General features: G+C 44.0%; 1 protein-coding gene across 1 annotated transcript in view; it reads left to right on the plus strand.

Annotated features, from left to right (window-relative positions):
• The window catches only part of LOC124804927 (cytochrome P450 6a2-like), an 84,195-nt gene that overhangs the window by 50,080 nt on the left and 14,655 nt on the right, over positions 1–19,460 (plus strand). The window contains exons 6-7 of the mRNA XM_047265302.1: positions 7,780–7,946; positions 13,418–13,639. Of these exons, the coding sequence (XP_047121258.1) occupies positions 7,780–7,946; positions 13,418–13,639 (389 nt within the window). The remainder of the gene's footprint in view (positions 1–7,779; positions 7,947–13,417; positions 13,640–19,460) is intronic.

The following is a 19,460-nucleotide window of genomic DNA, read 5'->3' on the forward strand; positions in this document are numbered from 1 at the left end:
CACATGAAAGAGCGTCTCCCTGTCGTAAGCCTGTTTTAATTGGAAAGGTGGGGGATATGGATCCTCGGAACTTCACTGCTGCCTGGGAGCCATCCATGCACAGTTGTATCATCCTAATGATTTTACTGGGTATACTAAATTCTCGTAAGGTGTTGTAGAGGCTACTTCTGTGGATACTGTCGTAGACTCACTGTAAGTCAATGAAGAGACAGTGGATGTTTTTGTTAAATTCCCAGTATTTCTCAAAGATGTGTCGTATAGTAAACAAATTATCAGTTGTGGAGCGATTTGTTCGAAATCCAGCCTGGTAATCCTGAATAATGTTTCCCGCATAAGTTTTAAGTTTTTCCAGAATGGTCATTGACAGGAATTTGTATGTTACGTTCAGCAAACTGAATCCTCTGTAATTTCCACATTCCATTCTGTTTCCTTTCTTGTGTGTGGGACAAATTATTGCAGTTTTCCAATCTTCAGGCAGCGTTTCAGTTTTCCAGATCATTGTGATAAGGTTATAAATTTCTTTGTGTAGTTTGCTTCCACCTTCTTCTAACATCTCTGCTGATGCCTGGTCCTCGCCTGCTGCTTTGTTGTTTTTGAACTTTTGAATGGAGTGGATCACTACCTGTTCTGTGATTCTACATTCGTCATTATTAATGCTGTCACTGTCTCAGACATTGCGTAATTGAAGGTTATGTACGAATCAGTGCAATTTAACATTTGTGAGAAATACTCTTTCCATCTTTCTAGGATACTTTCCAGCTGCGTTAGCATATTTTAATTTTTATCTTTTATAAATAGGTTTTCACTTTGATAACCTCTCTTACTTTCCTTTATATACTGAAACAACTTCTTTGAGTTTCTATTCCTGCTTTCCACTTCTATAGATTCTAGGACACCAGTTAGATATTTCCTGTTCTCTGTTCGCAGAACTCTTGCTGTTTCTCTTCTAACCGCATTGAACTTCTCCCTCCTGTCCTCACTCTCTTTATTATGCAGCCATAGCATCCTGGCTTCTTTCCTCCTTTCTGCTGCTCTCTGACACTTTTCGTTGAACCATTTCTGTTTCTTCGTTTTCTTTTTCTTGCCCAGTGTTTTTTCTGCTACATCTGTTACTACAGTCTTTATTCTTTCCCAAGCCTTCTCGACACTATTTTCCTCCTCAGGTTCTTGCAATGCTGTAAATCGGTTATTTATTTCAATCACATAGGTTTCTTTAACAGACAGTTCCTTCAGTCGTTCGATGTCTAAATTAGGTTTTGGTGTGGCTTTTGGTTGTTGATTCCAAACCATCTTGATTTTCATCTTTCCTTCAACGAGGAAATGATCCGAGCCAATTTCAGCTCCTCTATACGTTCTGACATCTCTTATAAATGAAGTGAAACGTTGATCTGTCATAACATGGTCAATCTGATTTACTGTTTTCCTGTCTGGAGAGCACCATGTACTTTTGTAACATGTCACATGTAAAAAGGTAAAAAGCGAAAAAAATGTAGACCTGGTTGCTCAAACTATATAAGCAAATCAAAGTTTAAAAAATGTGAAAGTAGCTGTAACACGACAGGTAAAAGAAAACAGAGATAACCCAGGCATTAATTTGCACAGGAGAGTCTAAAGACACAACAATCCGAGAGTGGAAGAAAATAACCTGCGGTTTCTCGGTGGGTACCCGTCACAGTGGGAGGCTCTCGTCCCCACGACCACCCCTAACATTGGAAGTGGAAGAGTATTAAAAGTCAGAATAAAATCCGCTCTCCCTCTTGAAATGCAACACTTTGGAAGTGGCTGTCACGTCATCCGTATGCATCCCAGGTTGCGAGGTTGGCAATCTGCGACTGTGCCGCAGATCGGCCAGCAAGGCGCACTCAATGAGAAGACGCGCTGTCGTCGGTAGACTACTGCAGCTGCAGTGAAGAGGATCCTCCTGAGGCAAAATAAACTCGTGGGTAAGTCTCGTGTGGCTGTGTCTTTAGCTAGACGGTCGGCGAGTTCTTTCCCTGGAATGCCTATCTGGCTCGGTGACCAGATGAAGGTCACTGTCTTTCCAGAGCTCTAGAGGTCAGCCAGTAGGTCCTGGATAGCACAGAGTTATGCCTTTTAACCAAATTATGGAATCGCTACAGATCAGAAAGATCGTCTTGGCCTGGGCGTACCGCAAAGCCTGAGAGATGGCAACCAACTCTGGAGTGTCCACTTGGCAGATAGTGCTTCTCGTATCCCCTTGCATGTGGAAAACTTAACCCACCCTGTCGTTGACTTTCGACTCATCCGTCTAGATGCTTACTGAATTAGAATAATCGTGAAGGACTGAAGGAAACAGGTGTCAGAGAAGGATAGATTCAGCATCCTTCTTGGGGCCACAAAAGAGGTCCATCCGTATGACAGGACGGGGGATGCCCAGAGGGAGCTCTAGGAACCCAGACTAACGGATACTTCATCTACATCTACATCTACATCCATATTCCGCAAACCACCTACGGTGTATGGCAGAGGGTACTTTGAGTACCTCTATCGGTTCTCCCTTCTATTCCAGTCCCGTATTGTTCGTGGAAAGAAAGATTGTCGATATGCCTCTGTGTGGGCTCTAATCTCTCTGATTTTATCCTCATGGTCTCTTCGCGAGATATACGTAGGAGGGAGCAATATACTGCTTGACTCCTCGGTGAAGGTATGTTCTCGAAACTTCAACAAACGTCCGTACCGAGCTACTGAGCATCTCTCCTGCAAACTCTTGGAGTTTATCTATCATCTCCGTAACGCTTTCGCGATTACTAAATGATCCTGTAACGAAGCGCGCTGCTCTCCGTTGGATCTTCTCTAGCTCTTCTATCAACCCAGGTACGGATCCCACACTGGTGAGCAATATTCAAGCAGTGGCCGAACAAGTGTACTGTAACCTACTTCCTTTGTTTTCGGATTGCATTTGCTTAGGATTATCCAATGAATCTCAGTCTGGCATCTGCTTTACCGACGATCAACTTTATATGATCATTCCATTTTAAATCACTGTTAATGCCTACTTCGCAGCACATTACACTTGTCTACATTGAGATTCAATTGCCATTTCCTGCACCATGCCTCAATTCGTTGCAGATCCTCCTGCATTTCAGTACAATTTTCCATTGTTATCACCTCTCGATATACCACAGCATCATCCGCAAAAAGCTTCAGTGAACTTCCGATGTTATCCACAAGGTCATTTACGTATATTGTGAATAGCAACGGTCCCCTGCGGCACACCTGAAATCACTCTTACTTCGGAAGACTTCTCTCCATTGAGAATGACATGCTGCGTTCTGTTATCTAGGAACTCTTCAATCCAATCACACAATTGGTCTGATAGTCCATATGCTCTTACTTTGTTCGTTAAACGACTGTGGGGAACTGTATCGAACGCCTTGCGGAAGTCAAGGAACACGGCATCTACCTGGGAACCAGTGTCTATGGCCCTCTGAGTCTCGTGGACGAATAGCGCGAGCTGGGTTTCACACGATCGTCTTTTTCGAAACCCATGCTGATTCCTACAGAGTAGATTTCTAGTCTCCAGAAAAGTCATTATACTCGAACATAATGTTGTTGTTGTTGTTGTGGTCTTCAGTCCTGAGACTGGTTTGATGCAGCTCTCCATGCTAATCTATCCTGTGCAAGCTTCTTCATCTGCCAGTACTTACTGCAACCTACATCCTTCTGAATCTGCATACTGTATTCATCTCTTGGTCTCCTTCTACGATTTTTACCCTCCACGCTGCCCTCCAATGCTAAATTTGTGATCCCTTGATGCCTCAGAACATGCCCTACCAACCGGTCTCTTCTTCTTGTCAAGTTGTGCCACAAACTCCTCTTCTCCCATATTCTGTTCAATACCTCCTCATTAGTTATGTGATCTACCCATCTAATCTTCAGCACTCTTCTGTAGCACCACATTTCGAAAGCTACTATTCTCTTCTTGTCCAAACTATTTTTCGTCTATGTTTCACTTCCATACGTGGCTATACTCCATACAAATACTTCCAGAAACGACTTCTTGACACTTAAAACTAGACTCGATGTTAACAAATTTCTCTTCTTCATAAACGCTTTCCTTGCCATTGCCAGTCTACATTTTATATCCTCTCTACTTCGACCATCATCAGTTACTTTTCTCCCCAAATAGCAAACTTCCTTTACTACTTTAAGTGTCTCATTTCTTAATCTAATCCCCTCAGCATCATACAACTTAATTCGACTACATTCCATAATCCTCGTTTTGCTTTTATTGATGTTTATCTTATATCCTCCTTTCAAGCCACTGTCCATTCCGTTCAACTGGTCTTCCAAGTCCTTTGCTGTCTCTGACAGAATTACAATGTCATCGGCGAACCTCAAAGTTTTTATTTCTTCTCCATGGATTTTAACGCCCACTCCGAATTTTTCTTTTGTTTCCTTCACTGCTTGCTCAATATACGGATTGAATAACATCGGGGAGAGGCTACAGCCCTGTCTCACTCCCTTCCAAACCACTGCTTCCCTTTCATGTCCCTCGACTCTTATAACTGCCATCTGGTTTCTGTACAAACTGTAAATAGCATTTTGCTCCCTGTATTTTACCCCTGCCAGCTACAGAATTTGAAAGAGAGTATTCCAGTCAACATTGTCAAAAGCTCTCTCTAAGTCTACAGATGCTAGAAACGTAGGTTTGCCTTCCCTTAATCTAGCTTCTAAGATAAGTCGTATGGTCAGTATTGCCTCACGTGTTCCAATATTTCTACGGAATCGAAACTGATCTTCCCCGAGTTCGGCTTCTACCAGTTTTTCCATTCGTCTGTAAAGAATTCGCGTTAGTATTTTGCATCCGTGAATTATTAAACTGATTGTTCGGTAATTTTCACATCTGTCAGCACCTGCTTTCTTTGGGATTGGAATTATTATATTCTTCTTGAAGTCTAAAGGTATTTCGCCTGTCTCATACATCTTGCTCACCAGATGGTAGAGTTTTGTCAGGAATGGCTCTCCCAAGGCCGTCAGTATTTCTAATGGAATGCTGTCTACTCCCGGGGCCTTGTTTCGACTCAGGTCTTTAAGAGCTCTGTCAAACTCTTCCCGCAGAATCGTATCTCCCATTTTATCTTCATCTACATCCTCTTCCATTTCCATAATATTGCCCTCAAGTACATCGCCCTTGTAAAGGCCCTCTATATACTCCTTGCACCTAAGATTTGGAAAGTTTCAACGACTTCAGGTAACCAGTTCCTTCTTTTTGAAGTGAACCAGTCAGCGAGACATTTTTGTACATTTTAACTCGAACTGCAGCCTTGTTCAGCGAGAGCGTGCCCCAGCGATAGAAACAGGTGATAATCGGACGGAGCCAAGTCTGGGGAATAAGCCGCACGCCCTAGTATTTCCCAACTGAACGCCGCGATCGTTTCCCTGACCCGTTGTGCTGTTTGTGATGGAGCGTTACCTTGGAGCAATATGACCTTGTGTTGCCTTCTTCCACATTCCGGCCGTTTTTCACGTAATGCTCGATTCAAATCGATCATTTGCTGTTGGTAGCGATCAGTGTTAACATTTTCACCAGGTTTTAGCAGCTCATAATAGATGACACCTTTATTATCGCACCAGGCACAGAACACTGTCTTTCTTTGGTTTTGCATTGTATGTCAATGGTTTGCCTGAACTCACCCACGATTTACGACGCTTAAGATTCTTGGAAGAGCACTTGAACAGAATGAACAGTGTGTTGAAAGGAGGGTATAAGATGAACATCAACAAAAAGCTAAACGAGGATAATGGAATGTAGGCGCATTAAATCGGGTGATACTGAGGGAATTATATTAATAAATGAGACACTTAAAGTAGAAGAATGTAGAGTGGCAATGGCAAGCTAAGCGTTTCTGAAGAAGACAAATTTGTTAACATCGAGTATGGAAGTGAAACATGGACGATAAATAGTTTGGACAAGAAGAGAATAGAACCTTTCGAAATGTGGTGCTACAGAAGAATGCTGAAGATTAGATGGGTAGATCACATAACTAATGAGGAGGTATTGAATAGAATTGGGGAGAAGAGAAATTTGTGGCACAACTTGACTAGAAGAAGGGATCGGTTGATAGTACATGTTCTGAGGCATCAAAGGATCACCAATTTAGTATTGGAGGGCAGCGTGGAGGGTAAAAATCGTAGAGGGAAACCAAGGGACGAATACACTAAGCATATTCAGAAGGATGCAGGTTGCAGTAGGTACTGCGAGATGAAGAAGGTTGCACAGGATAGAGTAGCATGGAGAGCTGCATCAAACCTGTCTCTGGGCTGAAGACAACAACAACATCAAGATTCTCAAAATACGCGTATATCCATTTTTCGTCATCTGTCACTATTCGATGGAGAAACGACTTTCTTTCGTATTTGGCGAGCAGCATTTGGATTTGCTTACTGTCTTTCATTCAGTTCACGCAGTACCCATTTTCCTATCTTCTGCACCTTTCCCATAGCTTCCAACGGAAGAGAAACGGCTTTCTGCGTCACATTCAGAACTTGTTTTTTGGCATGGCATTCACAGCCTGCCGGAAAGGTGAGAGAAATATATAAATAGCAATGGGGTTTATTTTGAATAAAATATTGTTTATCAGTTTTAAACAACAGACGTGCAATGATCGCAACCAAATTCCAGTTTCATACTTCTACACTCGGTGGGTCCTGTCCATTCCATCCGCTGCCTTCGCCGGTTTCGCTTCGGAGAGTTCTTGTATTTTGTTATCGCTGCAACTCATGCGGTGCTAGCTGGAAACCGGTATCTCGATTGACAATGTTATCATGGACTCATATCTCTACGGCCTCTTTAAATAGAATCCCAGAACCCGTCGCCCTGCACAACAGCTTTATTTGTTCGAAATCTGGCGGTTTTCGTTGAGGCTGTGTTCCGCCACTGCAGATTTCTCTGTTTGCTCCAGTCTAGGCGAATGCTCCTTACGTGTTCGGAGCAGCGCTGCGGCATACATCGCTCCTTTTGGCCGATGTACTGCTCGTCACACTCGCAGCTGATGCTGTAGACTACATGTGTCTGTACTCTTAGTTTACTCTTCACCGAGCCCAGCATATTGTTGATTTTGGCGATGAGCAAAACATGGTTCTAACGTTGCTCTTTTCTAATATCCTAGCAATCTCTGCCGTGGGCGGTCCAGCATACGGAAGGAACGCTAAGCGCATAATGTCTTCTTCACCTACGTCTTCTCTTCTTCTTCTTCTTCTTCTTCTTCTTCTTCTTGCTATATTGCAAAGCGCATCTTCTCTGCTTCTCAGAATAGCCATTCTCGAAGAAAGTTTTTCTTGTCTCGACTGTTAACCCGAGAAGACTTCATCAATGATTACTATTGTACTTGTACACACTCGTTCCTCGTGTGTATCCTTCTTTCCAACCAGATATTCTTTATTTCCCATTATTCTCAGTCGGTGTAGTCTCTCAAAATTTCATTTTCCCAGAACTCGCTATGTTTATTTTGCACACCTATAAATTCTTTTTATATCTGTCTCCATTATTATTATTATTGTTATAATGAGTTCCAGCAGCAGCAGGAGTAGAAGTACTGCTAGTATAAACTGTATTAGATCATAGTCAGCATTATTTATTCACACTGTCACTATAGACACTCAAATCATTTTCATGATATTTGTCATATTAAAATTGTTATTTATTTCCTAAGTAAGATGTAAAAATATACTGTAGGTGTGAAACGATATGATGCAGTAGTTAAGATGTTGTTTCCGACGCCCTTTGAAGTACATGCTGGCGTGCTTATGTCGTAGGTTGATGCCTGTGGAGGTCCATAAGTTCGTGCACAAATTGGTGACGGACACAATCGCCCAGAGAGAAAGTGGAAACGTGCAGCGCAGAGACTACCTGCAGCTGCTGGTTGACCTCAAGACCAAGGGCTACCTCGATAGTGAGGGACAGGTGCTCGCCGATAAGTCGAGTAAGTAACACCCGTAATACAGTCGCAAACGCCTCACGATTTTGCCACGGGAAATGGAACGTGAAACGTATGAGCATTTCTGCATTCCTGCTTTCTACATCCCTTGGAATCGCATTAAGACAGACCAATATCCTTAATATCGGTTTGCTGCAAAATGCTTGAGCATAGTCTAAATTCCAATATGCGAGGGTCACTCCAAAACAAATGCACACTATTTTTTTTTAATCCATGTTTTATTCTACATGTTTGAAAGTTTTATAGTGTGTAGATACATCCTTTAGGAACAATATTTTAATTTCTCCACATAATTTCCATCCCTCTCAACTGCCTTACGTCATCTTGGAACTACCGTCTGTATACCCGCACGGTAAAATTCTCGACCAGCCTGTTGGAGCCACTGTTTGGCAGCGTGCACAAGGGAGTCATCATCTTCAAACCTTGTTCCATGAAGAGAGTCTTTCAGTTTCCCAAAGAGATGATAGTCACATGGAGCCAGGTCAGGACTGTAAAGCGGATGTTTCAGTGTTGTCCATCCGAGTTTCGAGATCGCTTCCATGGTTTTTTGACTGACATGTGGCCGTGCATTGTCGTCCAACAGCAAAACATCCTGCTTTTGCCGATGTGGTCGAACACGACTCAGTCGAGCTTGAAGTTTCTTCAGTGTCGTCACAAATGGATCATAATTTATGGTGGTTCCAATTGGCTTGATGTCCACAAGCAAGAGTCGCTCGGAATCGAAAAATACCGTAGCCATAATTTTTCCAGCAGCAGGTGTGGTTTGGAATTTTTTTCCTTGAGTGAATTTGCATGATGCCGCTCCATTGATTGCCTCTTCGTCTCTGGTGAAAAATGATGGAGCCATGTTTCATCACCTGTCATAATTCTTCCAAGAAATTCATCTCCACCATTCTCGTATTGTTCCAAAAGTTCGCTGCATACCGTTTTTCTTGTTTCTTTGTGAGCAACTGTCAACATTCTGGGAACCCCCTGGCACAAACCTTTTTTAACGCCAACACTTTCAGTATTCTGCAAAAACTTCCTTCCCCTATCCCAACTCAGATGGTTCAAATGGCTCTGAGCACTATGGGACTTAACATCTGTGGTCATCAGTCCCCTAGAACTTAGAACTACTTAAACCTAACTAACCTAAGGACGTCACACACATCCATGCCAGAGGCAGGATACGAACCTGCGACCGTAGCAGTCGCGCGGTTCCGGAGTGAGCGCCTAGATCCGCTAGACCACCGCGGCCGGCCCTATCCCAACGTAGCGTGACAATTCGTTCAGTGTGATGCGTCTGTCAGCAGTCACCAATTCGTTAACTCTCTGCACATTGTCTGGAGTATGTGCAGTACGAGGCCTGCCGCTCCGAGACAGTCCTCAAAATTGCCGTGCCCGCTTTCATCACGTAACCTGCTTGCCCACCGACTGACTGTACTGCGATCGACAGCAGCATCTCCATACACCTTTTTCTATCTCTTGTGGATGTTTGCCACTGTCTCGTTTTCACAGCACAGGAATTCTATGACAGCACGTTGCTTCCGACGAACGTCAAGTGTAGCAGCCATCTTGAAGACATGTTGTGACGGCGCCACTCACGGGAACAGGTTGAAAACGAGCGGGAATGATGTATCTACACGCTGTAAGACTTTCACACATGCAGAATGAAAACTGCATTTTTACAAAAATAGTGTGCATTTCTTTTGGAGTGACCCTCGTAACAAATTTCCTTGAGAAAACAAAGCTTCTGTCCAGAGATCAACAGATATTTAGAAAGTATCACTCGTGCGAAACTCAGCTCCCCCTCCCCCTTTTTCTCGCATGATATCCTGTGCACCACGAATGGAGGGCGACAGGCGGATTCCATATGCCTAGATTTCCGTAAAGCGTTTAATGCGGTGACCCACTCCAAATTGTTGCCGAAGGTTCGAGCTTTTGGAGTAGGTTTACACTTCTGTGAGTAGAAGACTTTTCAAGTAGTAGAACGCAGTACGTTGTGATGGACTGCGAGTGTTCATCGAAACACAGATCTCCTCAAGCCCCAGGGAATTGTTGACAAGACTGTTCTTGTTCTCTGAAGACATAAACGATATCACGGATGGGGTGAGCAGCTGTCTGGGACTGTTTCCTCAGGAAGCTGTATTGTACAGGAAACTCTCGTCGTTGTGTGACTATAGGAGGATCTACATCTACATCTACATACATACTCCACAATCCACCATACGGTGCGCGGCGGAGGGTGCCTCGTACCGCAACTAGCATCTTCTCTCCCTGTTCCACTCCCAAACAGAACGATGGAAAAATGACTGCCTATATGCCTCCGTAGGAGCCCTAATCTCTCTTATCTTATCTTTGTGGTCTTTCCGCGAAGTGTAGGTTGGCGGCAGTAAAATTGTACTGCAGTCAGCCTCAAATGCTGGTTCCCTAAATTTCCTCAGTAGCGATTCACAAAAAGAACGCCTCCTTTCCTCTAGAGACTGCCACCCGAGTTTCTGAAGCATTTCCGTAACACTCGCGTGATGATCAAACCTACTAGTAACAAATCTAGCAGCCCGCCTCTGAATTGCTTCTATGTCCTCCCTCAATCCGACCTGATAGGGATCCCAAACGCTCGAGCAGAATAGGTCGTAGTAGTGTTTTATAAGCGGTCTCCTTTACAGATGAACCACATCTTCCCAAAATTCTACCAATGAACCGAAGACGACTATCCGCCTTCCCCACTACTGCCATTACATGCTTTTCCCACTTCATATCGCTCTGCAATGTTACGCCCAAGTATTTAATTGACGTGATTGTGTCAAGCGCTACACTACTAATGGAGTATTCAAACATTACGGGATTCTTTTTCCTATTCATCTGCAATAATTTACATTTATCTATATTTAGAGTTAACTACCATTCTTTACACCAATCACAAATCCTGTCCAAGTCATCTTGTATCCTCCTACTGTCACCCAACGACGACACCTTCCCGTACACCACAGAATCATCAGCAAACAGCCGCACATTGCTATCCACCCTATCCAAAAGATAGTTTATGTAGATAGAAAACAACAGCGGACCTACCACACTTCCCTGGAGCACTCCAAATGATACCCTCACCTCCGATGAACACTCACCATTGAGGACAACGTACTGGGTTCTATTACTTAAGAAGTCTTCGAGCCACTCACATACTTGGGAACCAATCCCATATGCTCGTACGTTAGTTAGGAGTCTGCAGTGGGGCACCGAGTCAAACGCTTTCCGGAAGCCAAGGAACATGGCATCCGTTTGATACTCTTCAGCCATGGTTCGCAAGATATCATGTGAAAAAAGGGCGAGTTGCGTTTCACAGGAGCGATGCTTTCGAAAGCCGTGCTGATGCATGGACAGCAACTTCTCTGTCTCAAGGAAATTCATGAAGTGAGTACATGCTGCACTGTTGCTTGTGATACATGAGGACGTGAAGGCTCGGTGGCCACTTGGTGCTACTGAAGAAGAGTACAGTATGTGCCGAGGCGGCATCGGACTTCACTTTCTCCCTTCTCTATCATCATCCAGCACGAACCTGAGACCACCCTACACACACACACACACACACACACACACACACACACACACTTATTATAGTCACCTACACTTATTAGATACGCTTGAACACACACGTCTCACATTTCGCGAAGAAGAGGTGCCATTGTGCCTTCTCATTACGCGACTGAACCAATCCTTTCGTGTTTTCCATCCAGCAGTGCCATACGACTTTACAGTTTTGACCTGTTTTATCAGTGCTGAATCTCGTCCACTTTCTTCATCCTTTGAATTAATCAGCACTCCATCTTCAGGTCACAAGTGGCTCATCGGGACCATCCGACTGCCGTCTCATCCTCAGCGGAGGATGCAGATAGGAGGGGCGTGTGGTCAGCACACTGCTCTCCTGGTCGTTATGATGGTTTTCTTTGACCGGAGCCGCTGCTATTCGGACGAGCAGCTCCTCAATTGGCATCACGGGGCTGAGTGCACCCCGAAAAATGGCAACAGCGCATGGCGGCCCGAATGGTCACCCATCCAAGCGCCGGCCACGCCCAACAGCGCTTAACTTCGGTAATCTGACGGGATCCGGAGTAGCCACTGCGGCAAGGTCGTTGCCTTGAATTAATCAGGATCTCTTCTAAATAGGGACGAAGTAAATTGTCACCCATGGTTAACATTGCGTAAGACATCAAATATATCCCTTGTTCCTTGTATATTTCGTCTCCATTGGGGAGAGTCAGCTGCTGTCCTGAGAATTCTAGGGAGATCTGTTTACAGTTTACTATTTTGTAGATGCAAGAAGCCTGCAGAAAAAAACCTAAAAATTTCGTAAAGTGAAATATTTTCTTCTTCTCAGGTCGCTGATATGTAAGTCGCGTCCAGCAAGAGCAAAAGACCAGGGTTCAATTCAGATGCTGTGCCACCTTGCCGGTTTTGCTTCTTTCACATACAGTAGCAATCACGCGTTACTCCACGATTAGGGAATTCACGGAGGTTCGTGTCGACTGCTCGTTCTCTAACGTAGAATCCTGATATGTGGGAGTGCTTTACACGTGCTATCTTATTCCCTGATGTATTTTTTTCTTAATTGTAGGGATATTCTGGGCGCACATTGTGTCATACAGAAATGTGAAATGTGTTCGGTTTCATTAGACTAAACTGCTCAGCAACAACGAAAATTATGTAAAAACGTAAATTATTCCTGAAGGTGGACTCATGGGGCTGAAATGCAGCGGGGAATAAAAAGCAGTACAGATACTTGTAAGTGAAATCAGTTTTTGTAAACAATCTGTGTGTGGGTGTTTCTCGTCAAGACCGATAACAGTCGTGCATGGGTAGCTCAGATGGTAGAGCACTTGTCCGCGAAAGGCAAAGGTCCCGAGTTCGAGTTTCGGACCGGCACACAGTTTTAATCTGCCAAGGCCGGCCGCGGTGGCCGAGCGGTTCTAAGCGCTACAGTCTGGAACCGCGCAACCGCTACAGTCGCAGGTTCGAATCCTGCCTCGGGCATGGATGTGTGTGATGTCCTTAGGTTAGTTAGGTTTAAGTAGTGCTAAGTTCTAGGGGACTGATGACCTCAGAAGTTAAGTCCCATAGTGCTCAGAGCCATTTGAACCAATCTGCCAGGAAGTTTCATATTAGCGCACACTCCGCTGCAGAGTGAAAATCTCCTTCTGCATTTAAATTATTAATCATGAATAAATTCATTCTATTTTTATTCTGTTCTAAAATGAAAAGCCACAAAAATGTCATTTAGCATACTGATAAAAAATAAGCAAAAATGCCTTTTGAGACAATTCTAAACAGCCTGGACTTACATTTACGTCAAATAGTGCGTATGATATTTACGTGATTCGAAAACTGATGCGCTGCTTCAGCGTGAATAATATCTCTCAAAGACATTTACTAATTCCTGCTTTTTGTGCTTTGCCAGTAAAAGTTTGTGAACTCTGTTTCAGCCTTCACAGACATTGACATAGTGGCGCAGGTGATGACATTCATGACGGATGGAACCCACACCAGCGCCACGACCATGTCGTTCGCCCTTTACGAGTTGGCTCTGCATGAAGACATCCAACAGCATCTACGGGAGGAACTCCGAGAGGCGGTGGACAAGCACGGTGGGCAGCTGGGATACGAAGCCATCAACGACTGCACCTACCTCGACATGATCTTCTCTGGTCAGCATCAGCGAATCTTTAATATTTCCGCTGGCTGTCTACTTCATGCTTAAACTTGCAGGAACCAGATAACTATTACCTGCTATATCGAATATAACAGTAACTTCAGATGGCTGCAGTATATGTACACAGAGGTGACAAAAAATTTTGTATCCTGCCTGGAAGGCGATGCGTGGGTTTGCTCCTGTAAACTGAAAAGTTGGCCGAATGAAGGAAGTGAGTAGGAGCAGGAAAAGGTAATACACCTCGGTACTGCGAGAAAGTAATACTGGTTTACTGATGCATGAATATATACAGAACATACATAACATTGTCCTGAGGTGCGAAGCGTTAAACCAGTCATAAGTAGAGGAAAGTATGTGAAGCGAAGCTGAAGCATAGTGTCCCGGCCGTCTGCTCTTGATCAATGGGCAGAATCTCCAGCGGCGCTCGTAGACCTCAACAGAGCCTGCTAGAGGGCGCTGTCGTCGATAGTGCCAACTTGCACCTACGTCGTGGCGCCGGCCACGGTGGTCTAGCTGTTCTAGGCGCTCAGTCCGGAACCGCGCGACTGCTACGGTCGCAGGTTCGTATCCTGCCTCGGGCATGGATGTGTGTGATGTCCTTAGGTTAGTTAGGTTTAAGTGGTTCTAAGTTCTAGGGGACTGATGACCACAGATGTTAAGTCCCATAGTGCTCAGAGCCATTTGAACCATTTTGAACCTACGCCGTGGCATCGTTGCTATCGATACCACAAAAATCATGGGATATCTCCGAATCTCTTATTGGACCTCCTTTTGCCCGGCGTAGTGCAGGAACTCTACGTGGCAAGGACACGCCAAGATGTTGGAAGTCCTTTGCAGAAACATAGGACCATACTGCCTCTATAGCCGTTCATAATTGCGGAAGCGTTACCGGCGCAGCATTTTGTGCACGAACTGATCTCGCGATCATATCCCATAAATGGTCGATAGGATACATGTCGGACGATCTGGGTGACCAAATCAATCGCACGAGTTGTCCAGAATTTCCCTCAAGCCAATCGCGTACAATTGTGATCTTGGACAGAGCGCATTGCCATCCATAAAAATCCCGTCATTGTTTTAGAACATGAAGTCGATGAACGGCTGCAAACGGTCTCTAAGTAGCCGAGCATAACAATTTCTAGTCAACGATCGGTTCATTTGGGCCAGAACACTCAGTCCAGCACCGTTACCGAACCACCACCATCTTGCACAGTGCCTTGTTGACAACTTGGGTTTAAAATGGTTCAAATGGCTCTGAGCACTATGGGACTTAACTTCGAAGGTCATCAGTCCCCTAGAACTCAGAACTACTTAAACCTAACTAACCTAAGGACATCACACACATCCATGCCTGAGGCAGGATTCGAACCTGCGACCGTAGCGGTTGCGCGGTTCCAGACTGTAGCGCCTAGAACCGCTCGGCCACCCCCGCCGGCGACAATTTGGGTCCATGGCTTCGTGGGATCTGCGCCGCGCTCGAACCCTACCATCAGTTCTTACCAGCTGAAATCGGGACTAATTTTACGAGGTTAAGTCAATTGAAAACCTTAAATTTGTAATAACAAATCGAAATTTCGCGCCGTTATCCTGTAAGTTGGTAAGCGTGCTACAAACAGCGTGCAGAATGGCCTGTAGGTGGCAGCATAATGCAGATGCACACATACCGTCGCAGTATCAGTATAAAGATGGCCGCCCCACTTGCGACTTGCACCAGGGAAGAACAGCGTTCTGTTATTCGGTTTTTGCGTTGTGAAGGTGTGAAACCTATTAAAATTCATCGACGAATGAAGGTTCAGTACAGTGATACATGTTTGTCACAGCAGCAAGTCTACGAATGGAGTAGGAAGTTCGCAAATGGTGTCACTTCAGTGGAAGATGCTCCTCGTCCAGATCAGGCACAACGAGTTGTCACTCCACAGAACATTGCAGCAGTTGAAGCCGTAATGAAGGAAAACCTCCGAGTGACACTGAATGACATTGCAGCATGTTTACAGATTAGCCATGGGTCAACACACCACATTGTGCATGATGTGCTCCAGTTTCACAAAGTGTCTGCAAGATGGGTGCCACGGCAGCTGACTCCTGAAATGAGAGAACGATATGTTGATGCTTGTGAAGAATTTCTTCGGCGCTTTGAACGAGAAGATGATGGCTTCCTTACAAGAGACGTTACTGGGGACGAAACCTGGGCTCATTTCCACCAACCGGAAACGAAGAGAGCGAGCAAGGAATGGCGCCATTCCTCATCACCAAAACTAAAGAAGTTTCGAACAGAACCATCAGCAGGGAAGGTTATGCTGACTCTCTTTTTGGACGAAAAAGGCGTCATTTTGGAGCATTACATGCCTAGAGGGACCACTGTCACCACTGCATCATACACAGATCTCCTAAAAAATCATCTGCGGCCTGCAATCAAATCAAAGAGACGTGGATTGCTGTCAGCAGGTGTCCTATTGCAACATGACAATGCAAGGCCCCACACTGCCCGTACAACAGTTGCAACTATCACAGAACTGCATTTTGAGTGTCTTCCTCATCCACCAGGAAAGAAGTTCCGTTCTGATGAAGAGGTACGCCACGCGGTGCATGAGTGGTTGCGCGGACTACCAAAAGAATTTTTTTCTACAAGAATTTATGCACTTTGCAAGCGCTGGAGGACTTGCATTGAGCGTGGGGGAGATCATGTAGAAAAGTGATACAGCTTTGTACCACTTGTGCACAATAAATAATATTTAAGTAAATATTTAAGGTTTTCATTTGACTCACCCTCGTACCAGGTCACGGCTCCCTAATCGTCTAGGGTCCAACCAGTACGGTCACGATCCCAGGAGAGGTGCTGTAGGTGACGTCGCGCTGTTAGCAAAGGCACTGCAATAGCCCATAACTCCAAATTTCGCCACGTACGACGAACATATCCCCTTCCCACAGTAGGCGTACTTGGGTAGGTTATTCGCTAAAATGGCGTCGAACTGAAAGGCCCACGTAACGACGGAATAGCTTTTAATACAGTCAGATGCTAAATCTACGTTCGTCGTACGTCTCGCATTGATTTCTGCGGTTATTTCACGAAGTGTTGCTTGTCTGTTAGCACTGACAATTTTACTCAAACGTTGCTGCACTGCTCTCGGTCGTCAAGCGACAACCATAAGCGCTGCCCGTCAACCGACGAACGGCAACAGAGCAATCAGACGGCCAACCGGAGTTCGTGGCGCCAAGTTTACGTAGTTTGAAAATGGTGCGTTGTCAACCTACACGACATTAGTAATTTTGGTTCCTGCTGGCATCAGCTATAAAGAGTTAAAATTTCGTGACACAATTTTTCTCCGCCCTTTTAATAAAAACGAGCAGGAGTTTCATGTCGAATGCATTAGGCTCTGAGACTGCGGAAAACTACCGAAAATAAATAACCAAACCCTCATATGTATTTAGTCTAGAAATTAAACCATTGAGCACTGAACTACAAACGTGACACATTTTTCCAATAATATCACAGGCAATGCGCTTCTTGGAACTAACGTCCCAAGATTCTTTGAAAAATATCATTGATCGCTGCAATGGCCCTGGCGCAATTATGCATCGTGCAGTTCAAAGATGAAAACAACGACTATCACAATTTAATATTTGGTTTGATTCTTCTGAGACAAAGCCGGAATGCGGATGCCGTGCCTCCTTCTTCCGCTCCTCTACCGCACGAAATCAGGTTTCCCTGGAGCTGCATTAGGAAAAAAAATTTCCCCATTTTTCGCCCTTCTCCCACAACTCAAATAGTGTTTGACATTTATTATCCCACTTTTTACATTTGAAAATAATGTTTTAGCTGAAAATAAAATAACTTACGTTTATGGACTTTTATAAAATATTGAAAAACTTGAAATGGCGGATTCTTGAACATAGGTGTCAACTATGTACATCTACATCTTCGTGATGACTCTACAGTTCATATTTAAGTGTCTGGCAGAGGGTTCATTCAACCACTTCACTCTATTTCTCTACCATTCCACTCTCTAAGAGAGTGCGGGAAAAACGAACACTTAAATCTTTCCGTGCGACCTCTTATTTCACTTATTTTATTACAATGATCATATCTCCCTACGCAGTATGGTGTCAAAAATATTTTCGCATTCGAGGAGAACGTTGTAAATTGGAATTTCGTTAAAAGATCACGCCGCAAACAAAAGCGCCTTTGTTTTAATGACTGCCACCCCAATTCGCGTATCATATCCGTGACACTCTCTTCCATGTTTCGTGATAACACAAAACGAGCACTCTTCTCTGTACTTTTTCTTTGTCCTCCGTCAAACCTATCTGGTAAACATCCCACTCCGCACAGCAGTACTGTAGGAGAGGACGGATAGCGTAGTGTAGGTATTCTCTTTAGTAGACCTGTTGCATTTTCTAAGAGTTCTCCCACTAAAAGATAGTCTTTGATTTCCCTTCTCCACAACATTATCTATGTGATCGATCAAATTTAAGTTGTTCGTAATTGTAATTCCTGGGTGTTTAGATTGTGTGATTTACCATGTAACCGACATTTAATAGATTCCTTTCAATAATCATGGGGATAAAATCACACTTTTAATTATTTAGGGTCAATTACCACTTTTCGCACCATACAAATACCTTGTCCAAACTATTTTGCAATTATTGGCTTGATAAACTGATCACATTATTAGATGGTAAACGACTGCATCATCTGCAAACAATCTACTCGTAAATTGACTGCCCAGATCGTCTTCTACATCATTTATGTAGATTAGTAACAGCAGAGGGCATATAACGAATCCGGTCGCACAACTGAGGCGATATTCCGTATGCACGCAGTGTGATCAGAAAGCGCTTGTGAAGAACGGTATTAAAAGCCTTTTGGAGATCTGGAAATATGGAATCGTTCGACATCCTCTGTCGACAGCGCTCATAACTTCGTCAGAATAAAGGGCTAGCTGTGTTTCACGAGAAGCATATTTTCCAAATTCGTGCTGACTGTGTGTCAACAGATATTTTTCCTGAAGATAATTCATATTTAAACACAGTATATGTTCCAAACTTCCTCAAATCAGCGTCATTGAGACGGGTCTATAATTCATCGCATTACCTCTACTTCCTTTCTTGAGTATTGGTGTGACCTGTGCTACTTTCCAGTCTTCAAGTATGGATCTTCCGTTGAGCGAGCGGTTGTATATGATTATTAATTAATGAGCTATCACATCAGCATACACTAAAACTAAGCTCATTGGTATAAAATCTGTACTTGACTTTCTTAAGTGATGCAACCTGATTTTATACATCGAGAATTACTGCTTCAACAGTTCTTCATCCGAATTCTGGAATATCTATTTCGTCTTCTTTGATGAAAGAATTTTGAAAACCGCACTTAGTAATTCCGATTTAGTGACACTGTCATCGGTAACATTACCATCACTACTGCGCAGTGAAGCTATCAATTGTGTCTTGCCGCTGATGCATTTCACATACGACCAGAATCTCTTCGCTTCGCATTTTCATCCAGATTTGGAGACAGAGGTTAGTTGTGGAAACTATTAAAAATATGTCGCATTGAAGTTTGCGAAACCCAAATTACAAATTTAAGGGAGGACCCTAGGAATATACTAGAACCTCCAACGTATCGCTCCAGTAGTGACCACAAAGATAAATATTCACTACATACAGTGCTAACAGAGACGATAAACAACCATTCTTCCCGAGTTGTGGAAGCAAATGGAACGGGAAGAGGTCCTATAAAATGATGAAGTGGAGGTACCTCTGCCACGCATTTTGTAGCTGTTTCCAGAGTGTGGATATACACGACTGGCCATTAC

Source organism: Schistocerca piceifrons, chromosome 7, assembly GCF_021461385.2.
Source record: "Schistocerca piceifrons isolate TAMUIC-IGC-003096 chromosome 7, iqSchPice1.1, whole genome shotgun sequence".
In the NCBI taxonomy this organism is placed as follows: domain Eukaryota; kingdom Metazoa; phylum Arthropoda; class Insecta; order Orthoptera; family Acrididae; genus Schistocerca; species Schistocerca piceifrons.